The sequence below is a fragment of the Dermatophagoides farinae genome, chromosome 6 (assembly GCF_024713945.1).
Source record: "Dermatophagoides farinae isolate YC_2012a chromosome 6, ASM2471394v1, whole genome shotgun sequence".
NCBI classification, from domain to species: domain Eukaryota; kingdom Metazoa; phylum Arthropoda; class Arachnida; order Sarcoptiformes; family Pyroglyphidae; genus Dermatophagoides; species Dermatophagoides farinae.
This window is the reverse complement of record NC_134682.1, coordinates 3355001-3370155: the sequence shown is the minus strand read 5'-3', so window position 1 is coordinate 3370155 and position 15155 is coordinate 3355001. Positions and strand designations below refer to the sequence as shown.

Genomic DNA, 15155 nt, shown 5'->3' with positions numbered 1-15155 from the left:
GTTAATCAAAGATTATAAATTGTTTATGGTTGTTGGTGTATTGGTATTTATCGATGTAGCTACATTAACAACATGGCAAATTGTCGATCCATTTTATCGTGTTACTAGCCAAGGAAAACCAGAGGTAAGTCAAATTTCAAATTATAAATTTGGAAAATTGAATTTTTTTTCATAGTGTGTGTAACAGTTACACTATGAAAAAATGGTATGTTTATGTCATATTTGGGTGTATGTGGGTGGGCATAGATGAATGTTTTCATCACCTTGAATATTCGTGATTTCATTCAATTATATATAAATGTTTGTTTTTGGCAAGCAAATTCCATGAAAAAAAACATAGTTGAATTTGCATTTTTTTTCCGTTTTTGTTTTGTACATAAAAAAATAACTTTTTTTTGTTAAATGAAAAGGAAAAAAAATATAACAGAATTCAATTTTTCGTAGAATAAAAGTTTCTGTTGTTGTTATTCTCTTACTGTTGTCGACTAGTGGTGGTTAGGTCAACCGAATAGCAAAAAAAAAAAACTTTTTATGATCCAAACCCAGACCAATCATAACACAATCAGCTGCAGCTGTTTTGATTAAAAAGAATTTCTTCTTTTTTTCCTTCGTTTGGAAAAAAAATTAAATCAAAACAACAACAACGACAACAGTAACAACGTAATTATTCCATAGAATTTTTTTTTTGATTCGTTGTTATTGTCCCGGGGGAATCAAAATAAAAAAAATGACCTACAAACATCCATGACCCACGTTTTCACAAATAAATAAAGAATTCATAATTCAAATGCAAAATTTTTATTCGATTAAAATGGCAACAGTCGGCGTTGAAAAATCAAACACACAATTGGAGTTGAAAAAAAAGAAAACTCAAAATTCAATAAAAGTCTGAATTTGAATTTGTCTTTGGAGAAAAACATACATTTGATGTGATGATTCTTTTGAGACAAACTTTTTTTTCACTCTCCTTATTCATCAATCTCTTTCCACACTAAATTCATTCATTCATTCCTCTTAAATTCTTTGATTCTTTGATTTTTTTTGTTTGTATCGTATTCGATCGAACATTCGGGTTTGTATGTGGATTTCAATTAAAAGTTTTGAGCAAAAAAAAAATGTGAATTTTTTTTAGAAATCAATAAATTTTAAATTTTGAAATTTGAAACTTGTTCCTTGAAGAAAAAAATCTCTGACTTGACGAATTTTTTTTCTTGGTTTCATTGATTTGTTTTTTTTCTCTCATTTCGATGAAACAACAATGGCAATATTTCCATATATTCACAATAATGACCAACAAACAGAATGAAAAAGGAAAAAAAGGGAGGCTCATTCTCATTGTCAACAACAAAATGCAAAAGTGATGATGATGATGATGTAAAGATATCGACAACGAATACGAAATGAGTTTGTTTTGTCTCTGTTATTCAATCTTTTTTCAATTCTTGCTTTTTTTTCTGATTCCTCACTTCTGAATTACAATGATGATGATGATGATGAACAAGTCATGGACGTTTTTTTTTCATTTCTAAACAAAAACATTTCAAGAGCCCATCATCAAAATCATCGTTTAAGGCGGTTCCAATGATGGAGTTTTTTTTTGTCGAATTTTTTCTCTATTATCTTCCATCATCATTAGCATTGTCTTCGTTGTTGTTGTTGTTGTCGGTCTTTGTCGTTTAATGATGTTCGTAATTTTAATCAAATTCCCATTTTTAGACATGAATTTTTTTTCTTCGTTACATTGTGTGTGTAGGAGTTTTGGAACAAAGTGGTTTCCACAGAATTTATCATTCCGGTCAAACAAAAGTCAAACAAACATATATCATCATCATCATCATCATCATGGCTCCGATAATGTTAATGATTCATTGTTGTTACTTTGACACAGAATTTTACAATGTATGGAACGAGAGAAAAAGAGACAGAATTGAAAAAAAAATTCATTTAAATTTTTAAAAAATTTTCAAATCATCTTTCTTACTACTGATTCTGATTCTGATTCTGAATTATTTATTAGCATTCTTCTATTTGATGATTTGGTATTTTCAATTTTTTTTCTCTTTTCCTTTCTTTTGTTTTTGACATTCAAACATTTGACCATCTAACTTTCTAGCCAAAAAAAAAAAAAAAAAAAATTTATTGTTAAAACAGACGTCAATTGCAGTAGTAGTAGTCATAGTAGTAGTGTATTGAAAAATGTAAATTTTGGTAAAAATTCATGTTACAAACCAGAACAAAAAAAATAAAAAAAATAAAAAGTGGAATATTTGATTTTTTTTCCCGGGCCAAAAATAAATAGAGAATCTTATTTCCATTTTCTTTTGTTTTTTGTTTTTTTTGTTCCGGACCCATTTTCGATTTACGAACCTTAAAATTTTGTTTTTTTTTTATTTTTATTTCTGTTTTCAATTGTTAAAATTTCATTTGCACATTTTTTTCACACTATTTTTTACACTACCATCATCATCATCATCATCATCTGTTCAAATGCCATCATCATAATCATCATATTTGTGTTAGTGTAACAACAGTATGGCGATAAATCTTTCAAGGTTTCAGTAATTTTTTTTTTGACTCTAAATCGTTATTTTCAAATTTTCTCCACTTCAATTTCTCTGTTCAAAATCGACAAATGAAACATTTATAAATATGAATGAACAAATGACAAAATGAAATGTTTATATAAATAAATAAAAAGTCGCTGTATCAGTGTGTGTGTATGAACATTGAAATATTACAATTATCATTATGGTGAATCTCCATCATCATCATTCATACACTAATATTGAAAGTTAAATGGACCATGATTCCAATTCCATTTTTGATTGTTTGTTCATTTTTTTTCCCCCAGTTGTTATTGTTTTCACGTTTTTCATCATCAATGTTTTTTGTTTGAAAATAAATTCCAAAATGATTATTCTATGTTGTTGATAATGATGATGATCTTTGTACCGGAAATGAAATGAAATGAAAATCTAGTCATGATTTGAAATTCATACAAATTGCGTAGGTGTTTGAAATTTTTTTTTCTCTATCGATCATTCATCATTATTATCAATATATATGAATAATTGGATCTGAAATGTGATGATGGCTATAATGAATCATCATCATCAGTATCATTATGATCAGATACATACATGAATTCTATCAATTACCAAAACATTAGTTAATGTCAACAATCGATACTATCGATTATTTTGATCAAATTTTGATCGAATTAAATTGATATAAATGCAAAGAAAATATTTTATCAAGTTTCGTGTTCAAGTTTTTTTTATGATGGTCAAATGTGTTTTTATATTATATGACCAAAAGTTTTATTTATTGTTCATCATCGCTGATTTGTTTGTCTGTTTGTTTTATCTATGAATGTTTTTTTTGTTCGTTTGTTTGTTTGTTTGTTTGTTTGTCGTGTTTGTTGTACATTTTTTTTTGTTCGATTCAATTCATTCCGGTTTTTTCTGCTTTTTTTTTATTTCAATATTTATTTTTCTGATGTTGAACACATACACACACACACACACAAATCATAATAATTGATTGATCGATTAATTTGATTGCTTTTGTTTTTCTCATTCCTTTTTTTTGTTGTTCTGTTCTGTTGATTGACAACCATATATATTGATTGATTGATTGATTGATTGATCAATCAATATATTAATTCATATTTTGTTCTTGTTGTTGTTGTTGTCCATCCAATCAATGAAATCTAAGTGTTTATTGATTTTTTTTTGCCATCTTTGTTTTTTTTTCTTTTTTTTCATGTACATTTTCATTGTAATAATGGTTACAAATTGAATGTAAACAATTGAACAAAAAAAACGAAAAAACAATCACCGTATAAATAAAATCCGGTAGCCATCGCCACAAAATGAAGATATTTTGGTCATACCAGAAATGGAATATTGTCAAAGTAAAAGAATGACTATATTTTTAGGATCAATCTATGTTTACAAAGGATTATTGATGGTAAGTTTTTTTAGTTTGTTTCAATTATTTTATTTCAAAATTTTTTCTCCACTCTCTCTCTCTCTCTCTTATCATAAATCATATAGGCATTTGGAATATTTTTAGCATGGGAAACACGTCATGTATCGATACCGGCATTAAATGATTCAAAATATATTGGAATGTCTGTCTATAATGTTGTCATTATGTGTGTAATTGGTGCTGGTGTTTCATTTGTATTACGTGATCAACAAGATGCTGCATTTGTCATTATTTCAGCATTCATTATATTCTGTTCAACGGCTACATTATGTTTAGTATTTGTACCAAAGGTATTGTAGATGTTTTTTATTTTAGTTTTTTTTGTTATATATTATAATAATAGTTTCTTTTCCGTTTTTATTACCGTCATCATCATCAACCGATTCTGTTTGTATCCATTTCTGTTGGCTGGATTCTATCTTTTTTGTTTGTTTTTTTTTCATCCATTCATTCATTCTATGCATACATACCTTATACACACATATATTACTCGAAAATAGCTCATTGAATTGAAAAGAAATCCAAATGCCGGTGATCGCCGTGTACGAGCTACATTGAAACCGTTTAAAAAATCACATCATGATTCTGAAGAAATTGAAATACATACAAAAATCAAATTGGCAAATGAAGAAAATTTTCGCCTTAGGCAACGTTTAAAAGAGGTTCGTGTGTCTGTGTTGTTTTGTTGTTATTGTTGTTGATTGAAAAATTTTTCTTTTTTGTTTTTGTCTCATTTTTTTTTTTTTTTTTTGGTTATAAAAATAGAAATCATATGAGCTTGAAGCATTAACATTTCGTTTGAGAGCATTAGAAGAATCAATGGAAAAAGAATTTATGAATATAACGACAACATCATCATCATCAGGTGCCATATTACCATCACAACTACCACCACTTCCACAATCATCATCATCATTATCACCAACAACAACCACTGGTACATCAGCTACATCTATGATTTTAGCTACTAATTTTACGAATAATAATAATATTGTACGATCATCATCTACATATGCAAATAATATAATTACTGCTGCTGCCAACGAAATCATTGTCGAAGAGAATGATCTCAAACAAATCGATAACTGTGATCAAAGGTTTGTTCGGATTCTTATAATGTGTTTTTTATTTCAAAAAAAAAATTCTGAAAAAATAATTTAAAATTTTCAATTCCTTTTAGGAAACTTTCGGTTGCCAGCCTGAAAGTTTTATCATCATCATCATCAACGGCAGCAAAGCGACGAAAACCAAATATAATCAAAACACCGTTAGGACATTTTGAAATACAAGAGGAAACAACATCAACATCGGCAACGGAAGTGATTGTCAATAGTACCAGTATTTTATCATTAAGCTCTGAAGCTGCTCAATTAACTGTGAAAAATAGTAAACAATCAACGACAAATGAACCAACAATGTCAGATGTCATTATTAGTGCTTGTGATGTGGATGTTATGCCCGATGGCATTGATCAAATTAGTGATCAAAGTGCTACCGGTAGTACGAAATCATCGGATGAAATGAGTTTTACCTTTCCAACACATCATCATTCTAAACGAGTGACTGGAAATGGCATTGGTGATGATTCGAATTTATTTAGTCCTAATGGTTCACTTAATAATGAACAATGTTCATCAAATGGATCCGATGAAACATCGGATGATACATCATATGCAAAAGCAATCAAACAGACAATGGAATCACAAGTACAACAAGCGATTATGGCATCACATACAAATGTGATTAGTGGTGGCGTAGGTAGTAATGCCATAAATGCTACCGGAACTGATCATCTTTATCATAATCATCATCAATGTGCAGCTGCACCAAGAATGACAGCCGGTCTTTTAACATCAACAGCAACCACTATAATCAGTGATGGAACAATTGGTGGTGGTTGTGGTGGTATTTCTGGTATTGGTGTTGGTGTTGGTACCACTGTCCATTTACAACATTGTTGCCATCATCATCATCCACAACAACATCATCATCATCATCATCATGTACCGGTTACTGTACATCATCATTTTCATCATCCACCACATCATCATCATCATCCACCTATTTCGGCTATATCAACACAATCATCATCATCGATGCCAACATCTGTTTCCGATTATTATTGTCAACAACAACAACAACAACAGCAACAGCAGCAACAACATCTAATATTACAACAATCACAGCCATTGACACCGATCAATAATGGTGATGACGAAGAGGATGTTGGTGATGATGAAGATGATAACCGTAAAGGTAGTGATGATCAATACGATGAACATTATGAACGCCAATCATCTCGAATGTTTGGTGGCCATTATCCTAATATGTATTGAGTGTGAAACTAACCAACCATACACATAAAAGATAAAACACCATCCACATTATACATACACAATTACCCCAAAAATTAAAAAAAAAATTAATCAAATGCATGCTGATATATTGATCAACAACTGAATGATATGTTCATTGGCATAAATATACTTATTGAATGATTGATACATGTATATTCTCGTCACATACAGAGCTAATGTTCAAGAAAATGGAAGCAGCCGCCGAAACGGAAATACCAACTATAAATAATAATGATGATGATAATGGTGATAATAATAAACCTCAAGTGATTAAAAATATCAATCCACAGCAGCACTGCCATAACAATAATAACGATTTGGGCAATAATAATAATAATCATAATCATAATAATGGTACGAAAACATTTCATCAACGACGAACACAAAGTTTTGGTGGATTTCTTCCAACTACAATGACGACGAGGACAACGACCGATACAACCATTATCAATACACATGAGGATTATCATGAATCATTATCGACGATTGTGACAATAACATCATCGATGGTAGCCTATGGCACACGACAAACATCTAATAAATCACCGGTTCGAGAATATTCCAGCGTTGATAATACATTGAACATTATTGATTCGATACGAATGCCGTTAACGTCATCGTCGATCTTATCTTATAATCAACAACAGCAACCATTATTTCTATCATCATCAACGACATCATTATCAACTTCGTCGTCGTTACGCCTTTATCCTTATCTTACACATCCGATTGTATCTACAACATCCTCAACAACAACAACAACAGCAGCAGCAACAACAACAACATCCATGATACAGACATCTAATCATCATTTTTATACACAACAAACAGAGCAACCACCATTACATTATCGTTCAATGTTGTTCAATGATTTTCCACATAATCATTGTAATCGTCAATATTCAGCAACAATTGCTACTACTACTCATAATCATAATCATCATCATCATCAATCAAATCATATAAATCATAATCATTTACGTAGTGGACAATCATGTCCACATGTTCGTTGTGATATTGTTGAATATCTTTGAAACCAAACAAAACAAAACAAAAAACACGACAAATTTTTTTTTGTTTTCATTTAAATTCTTTATATACAGGCAATCTTGAATCTTGATTCTGTACAAAAAAAAAATTACTACCGGATGCTCAATTGAACACCATACCATCAATCGATGATACTCGATTTGTTTTGTATTCATTCAATTTTATTCTTCGTCTTAATTCTTGTTTTTTCAGTTATTTTAATTTTATCACCATCATTCAATGATAATGATCAGCAAAACAATAACAACAACCACAATTGTTTTTTTTCCATTTTAATTTCAATACCACAATTTATCGGTCGATTTTATTCGGCATTGTCATCGTCATCATCTTCATTGATTTTAAAGTGAATTATTGCCATCGATCCATGATGACGAATAAAAAAAAATGGGGGAATTTAGCCAACAACAACAACAAAAATTGAAATAAAATTTCAACGACCAACCAACCAGCATTGAAGAAAAACGCTCATTTCAAATAAAAAAAAATTTATGACGACCATCATCATTAGTTCATATAGTTCAACCATCTATCTATCTTTAGCTTATATGACCACATTATTTCACAAGAGAAAAACTACAATGATAAAACAGGATGGAAAGAACAAAGAAAAAAATCGATATATGCTGATTTCATTTTTTCGATTTCTCTCTCTCCCTCTCTCTTTTTATATTTTAACCAGCCAAACAAGACAACGATTCTTCAATGGTTTTCCATCAGCCTATTTCCAACAATCATTTGGCTGAATGGTGTATATTCTCCATTTTTTTGGGGGTTTGTTTTTTATTATTATCATCATCATCATCATTTTTTTCGTCATTGTTGGTGTTTTTTGTTGTTGTTTTTTTTTGTTGTTCAACATCAATGACAATGACAATGTGATCATCGTCATCATCATCATCATCATCATCATCATCATGTGATATGGATGATGATCATTAGTCTTCATTTGGATTTACATGACTAAATTCATATATCTATATATGGCTTTGTAGAAAAAAAATGTCTATGTTGTTGATTTTTTTTTCTTGTTTTTGTTCATCATCGTTATGTTTTTTATTTATTTATTTATATTCTAGTTCTTCATGTTTTTTGACCATTATTCGAATTATTTATTTTTTTTTTTTTTTTGTTAGTTTCAATGGACATAAAACTATTGCTTTTTTTCCAGTTTGGTTATTATTATTTCAATATAGAAGCAAAAAAAAAAAAACAGTCGTCATGGCCAAAAGAATCGATGATCAAACAAGAAAATAAACAAAACAAAACAAATATAATACACACACACACACACGAATAAAGAATTGATATGGAACCAAAAAGAAAAAAAAACAATATTGTATGAGCTGATGATGATGATGATGATTATGTTGGTCATCAGTTTTTATCAAATGTCTTTATATATATTGCAATGTTTGTTTGTTTGTCAAATCAATGAACTATGTGTTTTTTTTGCTGATCAAATTATCAATCAATCAATCGATGATGATGATGATCATCATCATCATTACATTGAATTTTGAAAGCTAAAAAAAACCAAAACCTTGGATTCTTTTCTTCTGTTGAACATTATCAAAAATATCACTTAACAACAACAACAACAACGATAACATTTCGATCGACAAAAATTGTTGTTGTTTTTTTTGTATTATTGTGTAATGAATTTGTTTAATTTTTTTTTTCTCTCAATTAGTCAAAACACACACACACACACACAAACAAACAATGATTGATCTATCACAATTAATGATTGTTATATATTTTAATTGATTGATTTGTTATCTAATTGATGATTTTTGTACATAAATTTAAAATGTAAAGTTGAAAATGAAAATGAGAATGGCAAAATAAAACAAAAGCCAAGAAGACAAAAAAAAATTTTTATTTGAAAATAAATGAATGAATGTTACATTTGTGGTTATTTCGATGAATTGAAGATCAATTGATTTTTTTTTTGCAACCGAATATTGTCATTGTGTGTGTGTGTGTGTGTGTTGATGTGATTTGGAAAGCAACCAATATGAAAAGTTTCTCTACATTTTCATGAGATTTTATTTTTATTATTTATATTCGAAATTGATCGATTCCATTACAAATATTTTGGTGTATCGATCTCAGATTTTTTTTTTGGTTTCTACATGTATAAAATCGGCTGATTGATAGCACACGACAACCATACTATGCTCATTTGGTTATGGTTAATGGTTTACATTTATATTTTGACAACCAGAATAGACAAATGTAGCTTAGAATGAATGAATGAATGGATGGATGGATGGATGGATGGATGGATGGAACTTTTGGTTTCCCGGTACTCGATCCAAAATATATTCCAAGCGTCCCAAACAAAAATAAAATATAAAGATGCCATTCCTGTCAAATTATTCGCTGTATTGATTCTAGGTTTTTTTTTTGCTTTTCTCTTTTTTTTATGTTTCCATTCTGGTTCTGATTCTTCTGGTTGGTAAATGTGTATGTATGATAATCAAATTTGTTACTATTCCAATTGCAATTGATGATGCTAACATAACAGTGAAAACTTTGTTTTCATTTCCATGTTGTCGTTGTCGTTGTTGTTGTTGTTGTTGTTGTTATTATTCATCTACTGTCCGATAATTTCAATGATAATCTAATCAAATCTAACCGAAAAAGAATATATAGTGAAAAAAAACATTGACTTATTCATTCAAGAATTTCCATATGTATACTATGATGGATGGATTGAATGAAATGTGCTGGATAAGTTTCATATATCTTAGTGGGAATTTTTTTTTCTCATTTACGAATTCATTATATATAATGCGAATCGAGTTTTTTTTTACAATTCTGATTTCTTGGATGATTATAATTGATTGACGGTGACGGTAATTGTGCATACTATTTTTTTTTGTGGTGTTGCAGACAAAAAAAAACTTTATAAAACCATACAATGAAAAAAAGTGGAAAGAAAATGAAAAAGAAATGAAAAGAACATTTCTGATGGATGGATGGATCGATCGATCGATCGATGGGGTTGATTGGTAATCATTTTATTAGGATCGATAATAATCGAATACTTTTTTTTTGTTATTTTTTTCAAATGAAAAATGAAAACTGTGCAATGGAACATGTGCGCCATCTATGATCGATGAGCAAAAATTCATCTGGAATTTCTTTTGTTTATTGTTTTTTTTTCTTTTTTTCGTTTTTTTACAAATTTTTTTTCTGTTCATTTTTTTTAGATCTAATTATTATAATTTCACTTCCTTAATTTTTTTGTTTTGTCATAATTACCACCAAAAAAAAAAGTTTTACTAATGACAATATTTTATATATAATAATCAAAATATATTTGATCATCAAAACACATTCATTATATAACGTTATTACAGATTTATATTTCAACGATTATCACTTACATCGTATCATTTCAAAACAAATAACCAGGTAGGTTATTATTATCGTTTTGTGTGTGTGTGTGTATGAGTGAGAGATTTATTTTATTTCAGTATTTCTAACAGGTTTTGTATGTATATATTGTATATATAATACTATCACACAGCAACATCATACACCAACTTGTTGCCATTTTATTTCTTGTGTTTCTCGTGACATTTTTCTTTTTTTTCATTTTGGTTTACAAACAGCCAATTGTGTGTATTTTGTTGCTGTCATCATCATCATCAATCGATAACCAAATATCGATATATTCGTTAATAATTATCATTATCGTCATCATCACAGTAGCAACGAAAAAAAAAACATTGAAACTGTTTAACGATCATTATTGTTGTTCATGTTTGTGTTTACACTCAAGATTTTTTTTTTAGAAAATGGAAAAAATTTTACAAAAATGAAATTTGATAAATCCAAAAAAAAAAAATCATTTTCCATTAAAATTGTGTACGTTTGTTTCGTGGTCATGATATAATTATCATGTTCTAATCACATTGATTGATTTATTGATTGATTTTATGTGAAACTTGATCATCTCTGTTTTCGCTTAAAACGAATATATATCGATATTTGAATTGGTTTTGTGATAAATAACAACAACAACAACAACAATCATATGCCATATATCTATTAAATAAGCCTGCCTCATTCTCTTTCTCTATTTTTATTTTTATTTTTACCAAACAATTGATCCATACACACACACACAATACGCGAGTACATTTAATGTACAATGCACATGCAATATTTTTTTGTTTTGTTTCATTCATGAAATTGATTTTATTTGCGAGAGAGAAAGAGAAAGAAACTGAACGAAACAAAAACAAAAAATAAAAATCATCCGTTAGAGTTATTTACAGTGTACGCGGAATGAATGTGAATTTGAGTCATCCAATACACATCCATCCATGCATTTTTAACATTAAACATCTGAAAAAAAACGTCGTCATCGAAACATTTTTTTTCGCTTAGTATGTGATCATCATCATCATCATCATCATCGCGTTTGCCGTTGTTGTTGTTGTTGTTGTTATATTTGATTTATTCATTCATTCATTGTTTGCATTTCTTTCTACCATATATTCCACGGCAATTTGTGTGATATTCAAAACTATCAATATTTTTTTTTTTTTTTTTTAGATAATTGATTTCATTTCCTTTTTCTTTCACTTTATTTCCAAATCATCAGCCGAAATATTTATATATACCATGATCGCCGATCTTTGACTAAATATAAACAAAAACAAAAAAACAGAAACATAATTAATCTACGAAGAATATTTTCATCCAATTCAATTTCAAATTCGTTTAGATAACACGAAAAATAAAATCTACTATAATTCAATTCAATTTGATTTCATTCAATTCATCATTCATATTTTTATATGGATTCTGAAGATTCAATCATTCAGCAACAATTGCAACAACAAATTGAAAATAATCTTAGGAGTATGGTTGATAAGCTTGGTATGTATTTTGTATATGTGCTGTTTTTTGTATGACAACTTGTTGAATTTTTGTCATTTTCCATAAAAATAGTCGGTACAGAAGAGAATGCTAAACGCATTGCTAATGTTGAAAATTGTTTTGGTGTATCCGGTGTGGTAAGTTTTTGTCCCTATTTTTTTTTAAATTCCAGACAAAATTATTTTTTTGATTTTTTTTCTTGACTATTTGAATACAGCCATTACAGAATCCGGATCGTGTACTAGTTGGTGAAGGTGTTTTGAATAAATTATGTCGTAAAAAATTAAAACCAAGGCAGATATTTTTATTCAACGATATTCTTGTTTATGGATCAATAATAATTAAGAAGAAAAAATATGCCCGTCAACATATTATTCCATTATCGAATGTAAAGATTGAAGATTATCCGGAAAAAGAAGGTAAATCAGTAATCGGACATTATCCATTGTTTCATATTTTAATTTTAATTTATTTTATTATATAAAAAAAATTCCCATCTAAATAGATCATGCATGGTTAATTCGTTCACCAACAAAATCATTCATGTTATACGCAGCAAGTGAAACGGAAAAACGAGAATGGATTAATCATATAAACATGTGTATCAAACATGAACTTGATAAAAGTAATATTTTTACTAAATCAAAAAAAAAAAAAAAAAAAAAAAAATCTAAGCAACCATTTTTTTTTGCAAATAAACATCATGAAAAACGTTTTACTTTTCCGTTCTAAAATGAAAAAAAAATCCCTAAATATGTTTTTCAATTGCCTCTCTTTTTTTTACAGAAGGAAATTCCGATTCAAATATTGAACATGCAGCACCATGGCTACCGGATAATCTTTCCAATCAATGTATGCATTGTAAAAAGACACAATTTACCGTGATTAATCGTCGTGTAAGTGATTCATTCAAATTTGGATTTTTTTTTCTTCTACTCTTTTGCATGATATTTTGTATGACATTTATAAAACACTCTTATGATGATGAATTGAATACACGTCATGTGATAATGATAAAAATGTTAATGTTTTAATTGATTATGAATGTCTAATAATTCTTTTCCGGTTTGTTTGAAATTTTGTTTTTAATTATCATTTATCATTTATTTATTTTTAAATAGCACCATTGCCGTAAATGTGGCCTGATTGTATGTGGTTCTTGTTCGAAAAATAATTATCTACTCACAAATATAAGCTCAAAACCAGTACGTGTTTGTGATAAATGTTTTGATGAATTAACTATTCGTGATCGAATGGCAAATAATGATTTTGGTCTTGGTAATGGTGGTAATTCATCATCAAATGGCCAACAATCATCTAATCATCATCATAATAGCAGCATTGAACATCAAAATAGTAAAGATGATTCATCAGATTCAGACAGTAATCTTAACATAATGGATTTTAAAGTAAATATAATTTATCTATATAATACTAATGCATTTATTCTAATCTCATCATTGTTTTGTTTTCCAATCAGCCAACTTTCTATAGCCAACAGTCTTCAAAAATTTATTGATGATAAAAAAAAATCATTTGCAAATAATACAAAATGGAACCAAAAAAAAGCCAAAACGCAAATGATATTTTAATCGTTCATTTGCATGTAATCACAAGTTCATCATTATCATCATCATGATCATAATCATAATCTTCATTTGAATTATTTTTACATATTCATCGAAAATAATGGCCAATTTAATCAATCAGATTTTAATGCAGAAACATTGGATCCATTTTTTTCAATATTTTATTTTTTATTCAATTATATTTCAACTAAAACAATTTTTGTATCATCATGGATTTTAATGATTTTAACAATTCAATGAAAAGAAAAAAATTATTTTTATCGATACATTTCTTTGTTGGTTTTCTGCGGTAATCGTTTATCGGCCATACGATCGATTAGATCGAAAAATGAAAATCGATCATGTTGATAATATTCAGGACAATTATATTGATCATTACGGAACGGTTCTTCTGGTTCAACAGCTGCTTTGAATGTTTGCTGTGTTGGTGGTGGTTGTGGCGGCGAAGATGTAGTTTTGTTCGTTGTTTTCTTCTTGTTGGAAGATGATGCTGAAAAACGGGATAATTTTAGCATCAGTTAAGTTTGAAATGGATAAAAAAAAATAATGTAAACAAACCTGATCCAGATTGACCACCAGATTTAGTAGCCGTACTATATAAAACACGTGTAAAACTTGTAAGATTACGTTTGATAATCATTTTTTCTTATGAATGATTTCAATTCAATTTATTATCTATTTAATTCTTTAATGATGATAATCGTTTCAAAGTAAACAATCTGCCCTTCAATAACGGAGCACCAATATAATAATAACAATAACAAAAAAATAATTATTTTTCGTCCAGAGATGGCGATGTAATTCGGTTTTCCCTATTTAAATCGATTATTTCGTCCATCATTATCAACTTAAATAGTGCTTTTTTTATTCAACTTTCACTCAACATTTTCCACTTGTTTTTATTTTCTCAGGAAAATCGATACTCTTTTTTTTTGTATTTTAAAATTTCTCATCATTTCGAATTGTCCCTTAATCACAAAATGGAACAACAAATAGAATCTGGTGAAACTTATATCATTTTTCAGCCTGTCACACAACAAATTGTGATTGATCCAAATTCTAGATCGGTGAGATTTTTTTTTATTTTTGAAACTTATTTAAAAAATAAATTTTTATGAACAGATTGCAAGCATAATGATGGATCGAACTTTATCACAAAATTATGATGTGCAAGCAATGTTAGAATTATTCACATCCAATTTACCCCAAGATCAATACGTACCGGATATTATTAAAAAACAATTCACGCGAATCATTTCCAGTT

The 15155-nt window shown here is 28.7% G+C and overlaps 5 protein-coding genes across 8 annotated transcripts in view; 4 read left to right on the top strand and 1 right to left on the bottom strand.

Moving 5' to 3' along the window:
* The window catches only part of LOC124493702 (uncharacterized), a 56873-nt gene extending 47545 nt beyond the window's left edge, over nucleotides 1-9328 (top strand). For both annotated transcript variants that reach the window (XM_075732203.1, XM_075732204.1), the window contains 7 exons: nucleotides 2-124; nucleotides 3862-3972; nucleotides 4059-4283; nucleotides 4494-4655; nucleotides 4759-5090; nucleotides 5174-6249; nucleotides 6522-9328. In XM_075732203.1, coding sequence (XP_075588318.1) covers nucleotides 2-124; nucleotides 3862-3972; nucleotides 4059-4283; nucleotides 4494-4655; nucleotides 4759-5090; nucleotides 5174-6249; nucleotides 6522-7384 — 2892 coding nt within the window. In that variant the 3' untranslated portion in view covers nucleotides 7385-9328. The remainder of the gene's footprint in view (nucleotide 1; nucleotides 125-3861; nucleotides 3973-4058; nucleotides 4284-4493; nucleotides 4656-4758; nucleotides 5091-5173; nucleotides 6250-6521) is intronic.
* The window catches only part of LOC124493910 (Nuclear autoantigenic sperm protein), a 105764-nt gene that overhangs the window by 63960 nt on the left and 26649 nt on the right, over nucleotides 1-15155 (top strand). The window lies entirely within an intron of this gene.
* Nucleotides 10562-14159, top strand: LOC124493926 (pleckstrin homology domain-containing family F member 2). 3 transcript variants are annotated; one of them, XM_075732210.1, is made up of 8 exons: nucleotides 10562-10826; nucleotides 11027-12302; nucleotides 12375-12439; nucleotides 12520-12721; nucleotides 12808-12927; nucleotides 13089-13198; nucleotides 13424-13711; nucleotides 13783-14159. In XM_075732210.1, exons 2-8 carry the CDS (start codon nucleotides 12221-12223, stop codon nucleotides 13819-13821), a joined length of 906 nt encoding a protein of 301 aa, XP_075588325.1. In that variant the 5' UTR covers nucleotides 10562-10826; nucleotides 11027-12220; the 3' UTR covers nucleotides 13822-14159. The 3 variants fall into 3 exon arrangements, with proteins under 3 accessions (XP_075588325.1, XP_075588326.1, XP_075588327.1); XM_075732211.1 differs by having other exon boundaries at nucleotides 10657-10826; nucleotides 12091-12302; XM_075732212.1 differs by lacking the exon at nucleotides 10562-10826 and having other exon boundaries at nucleotides 11129-12302; nucleotides 13092-13198.
* Nucleotides 14039-14639, bottom strand: LOC124493927 (uncharacterized). The gene is made up of 2 exons (XM_047057049.2): nucleotides 14450-14639; nucleotides 14039-14381 (listed from the first exon to the last, which is right to left on the bottom strand). The coding sequence occupies exons 1-2, from the start codon at nucleotides 14529-14531 to the stop codon at nucleotides 14149-14151; spliced, it is 315 nt and encodes a 104-aa protein (XP_046913005.2). The 5' UTR covers nucleotides 14532-14639; the 3' UTR covers nucleotides 14039-14148.
* Nucleotides 14670-15155, top strand: part of LOC124493925 (uncharacterized) — a 1887-nt gene continuing 1401 nt past the window's right edge. Inside the window, exons 1-2 of the mRNA XM_047057047.2 lie at nucleotides 14670-14958; nucleotides 15014-15155. The exon at nucleotides 15014-15155 is cut by the window's right edge and continues 95 nt beyond it. Of these exons, the coding sequence (XP_046913003.1) occupies nucleotides 14872-14958; nucleotides 15014-15155 (229 nt within the window). The 5' untranslated portion in view covers nucleotides 14670-14871. The remainder of the gene's footprint in view (nucleotides 14959-15013) is intronic.

Excerpts from the sequence above, each read along its gene's own strand:
- LOC124493926 (XM_075732210.1), top strand. The coding sequence starts at position 12,221 with ATGGATTCTGAAGATTCAATCATTCAGCAACAATTGCAACAACAAATT. Across the intron at positions 12,303-12,374 it reads GAGTATGGTTGATAAGCTTG|TCGGTACAGAAGAGAATGCT; the intron begins GTATGTATTTTG and ends CCATAAAAATAG. Across the intron at positions 12,440-12,519 it reads GTTTTGGTGTATCCGGTGTG|CCATTACAGAATCCGGATCG; the intron begins GTAAGTTTTTGT and ends ATTTGAATACAG.
- LOC124493927 (XM_047057049.2), bottom strand. The coding sequence starts at position 14,531 with ATGATTATCAAACGTAATCTTACAAGTTTTACACGTGTTTTATATAGT. Across the intron at positions 14,382-14,449 it reads TGGTGGTCAATCTGGATCAG|CATCATCTTCCAACAAGAAG; the intron begins GTTTGTTTACAT and ends CCCGTTTTTCAG.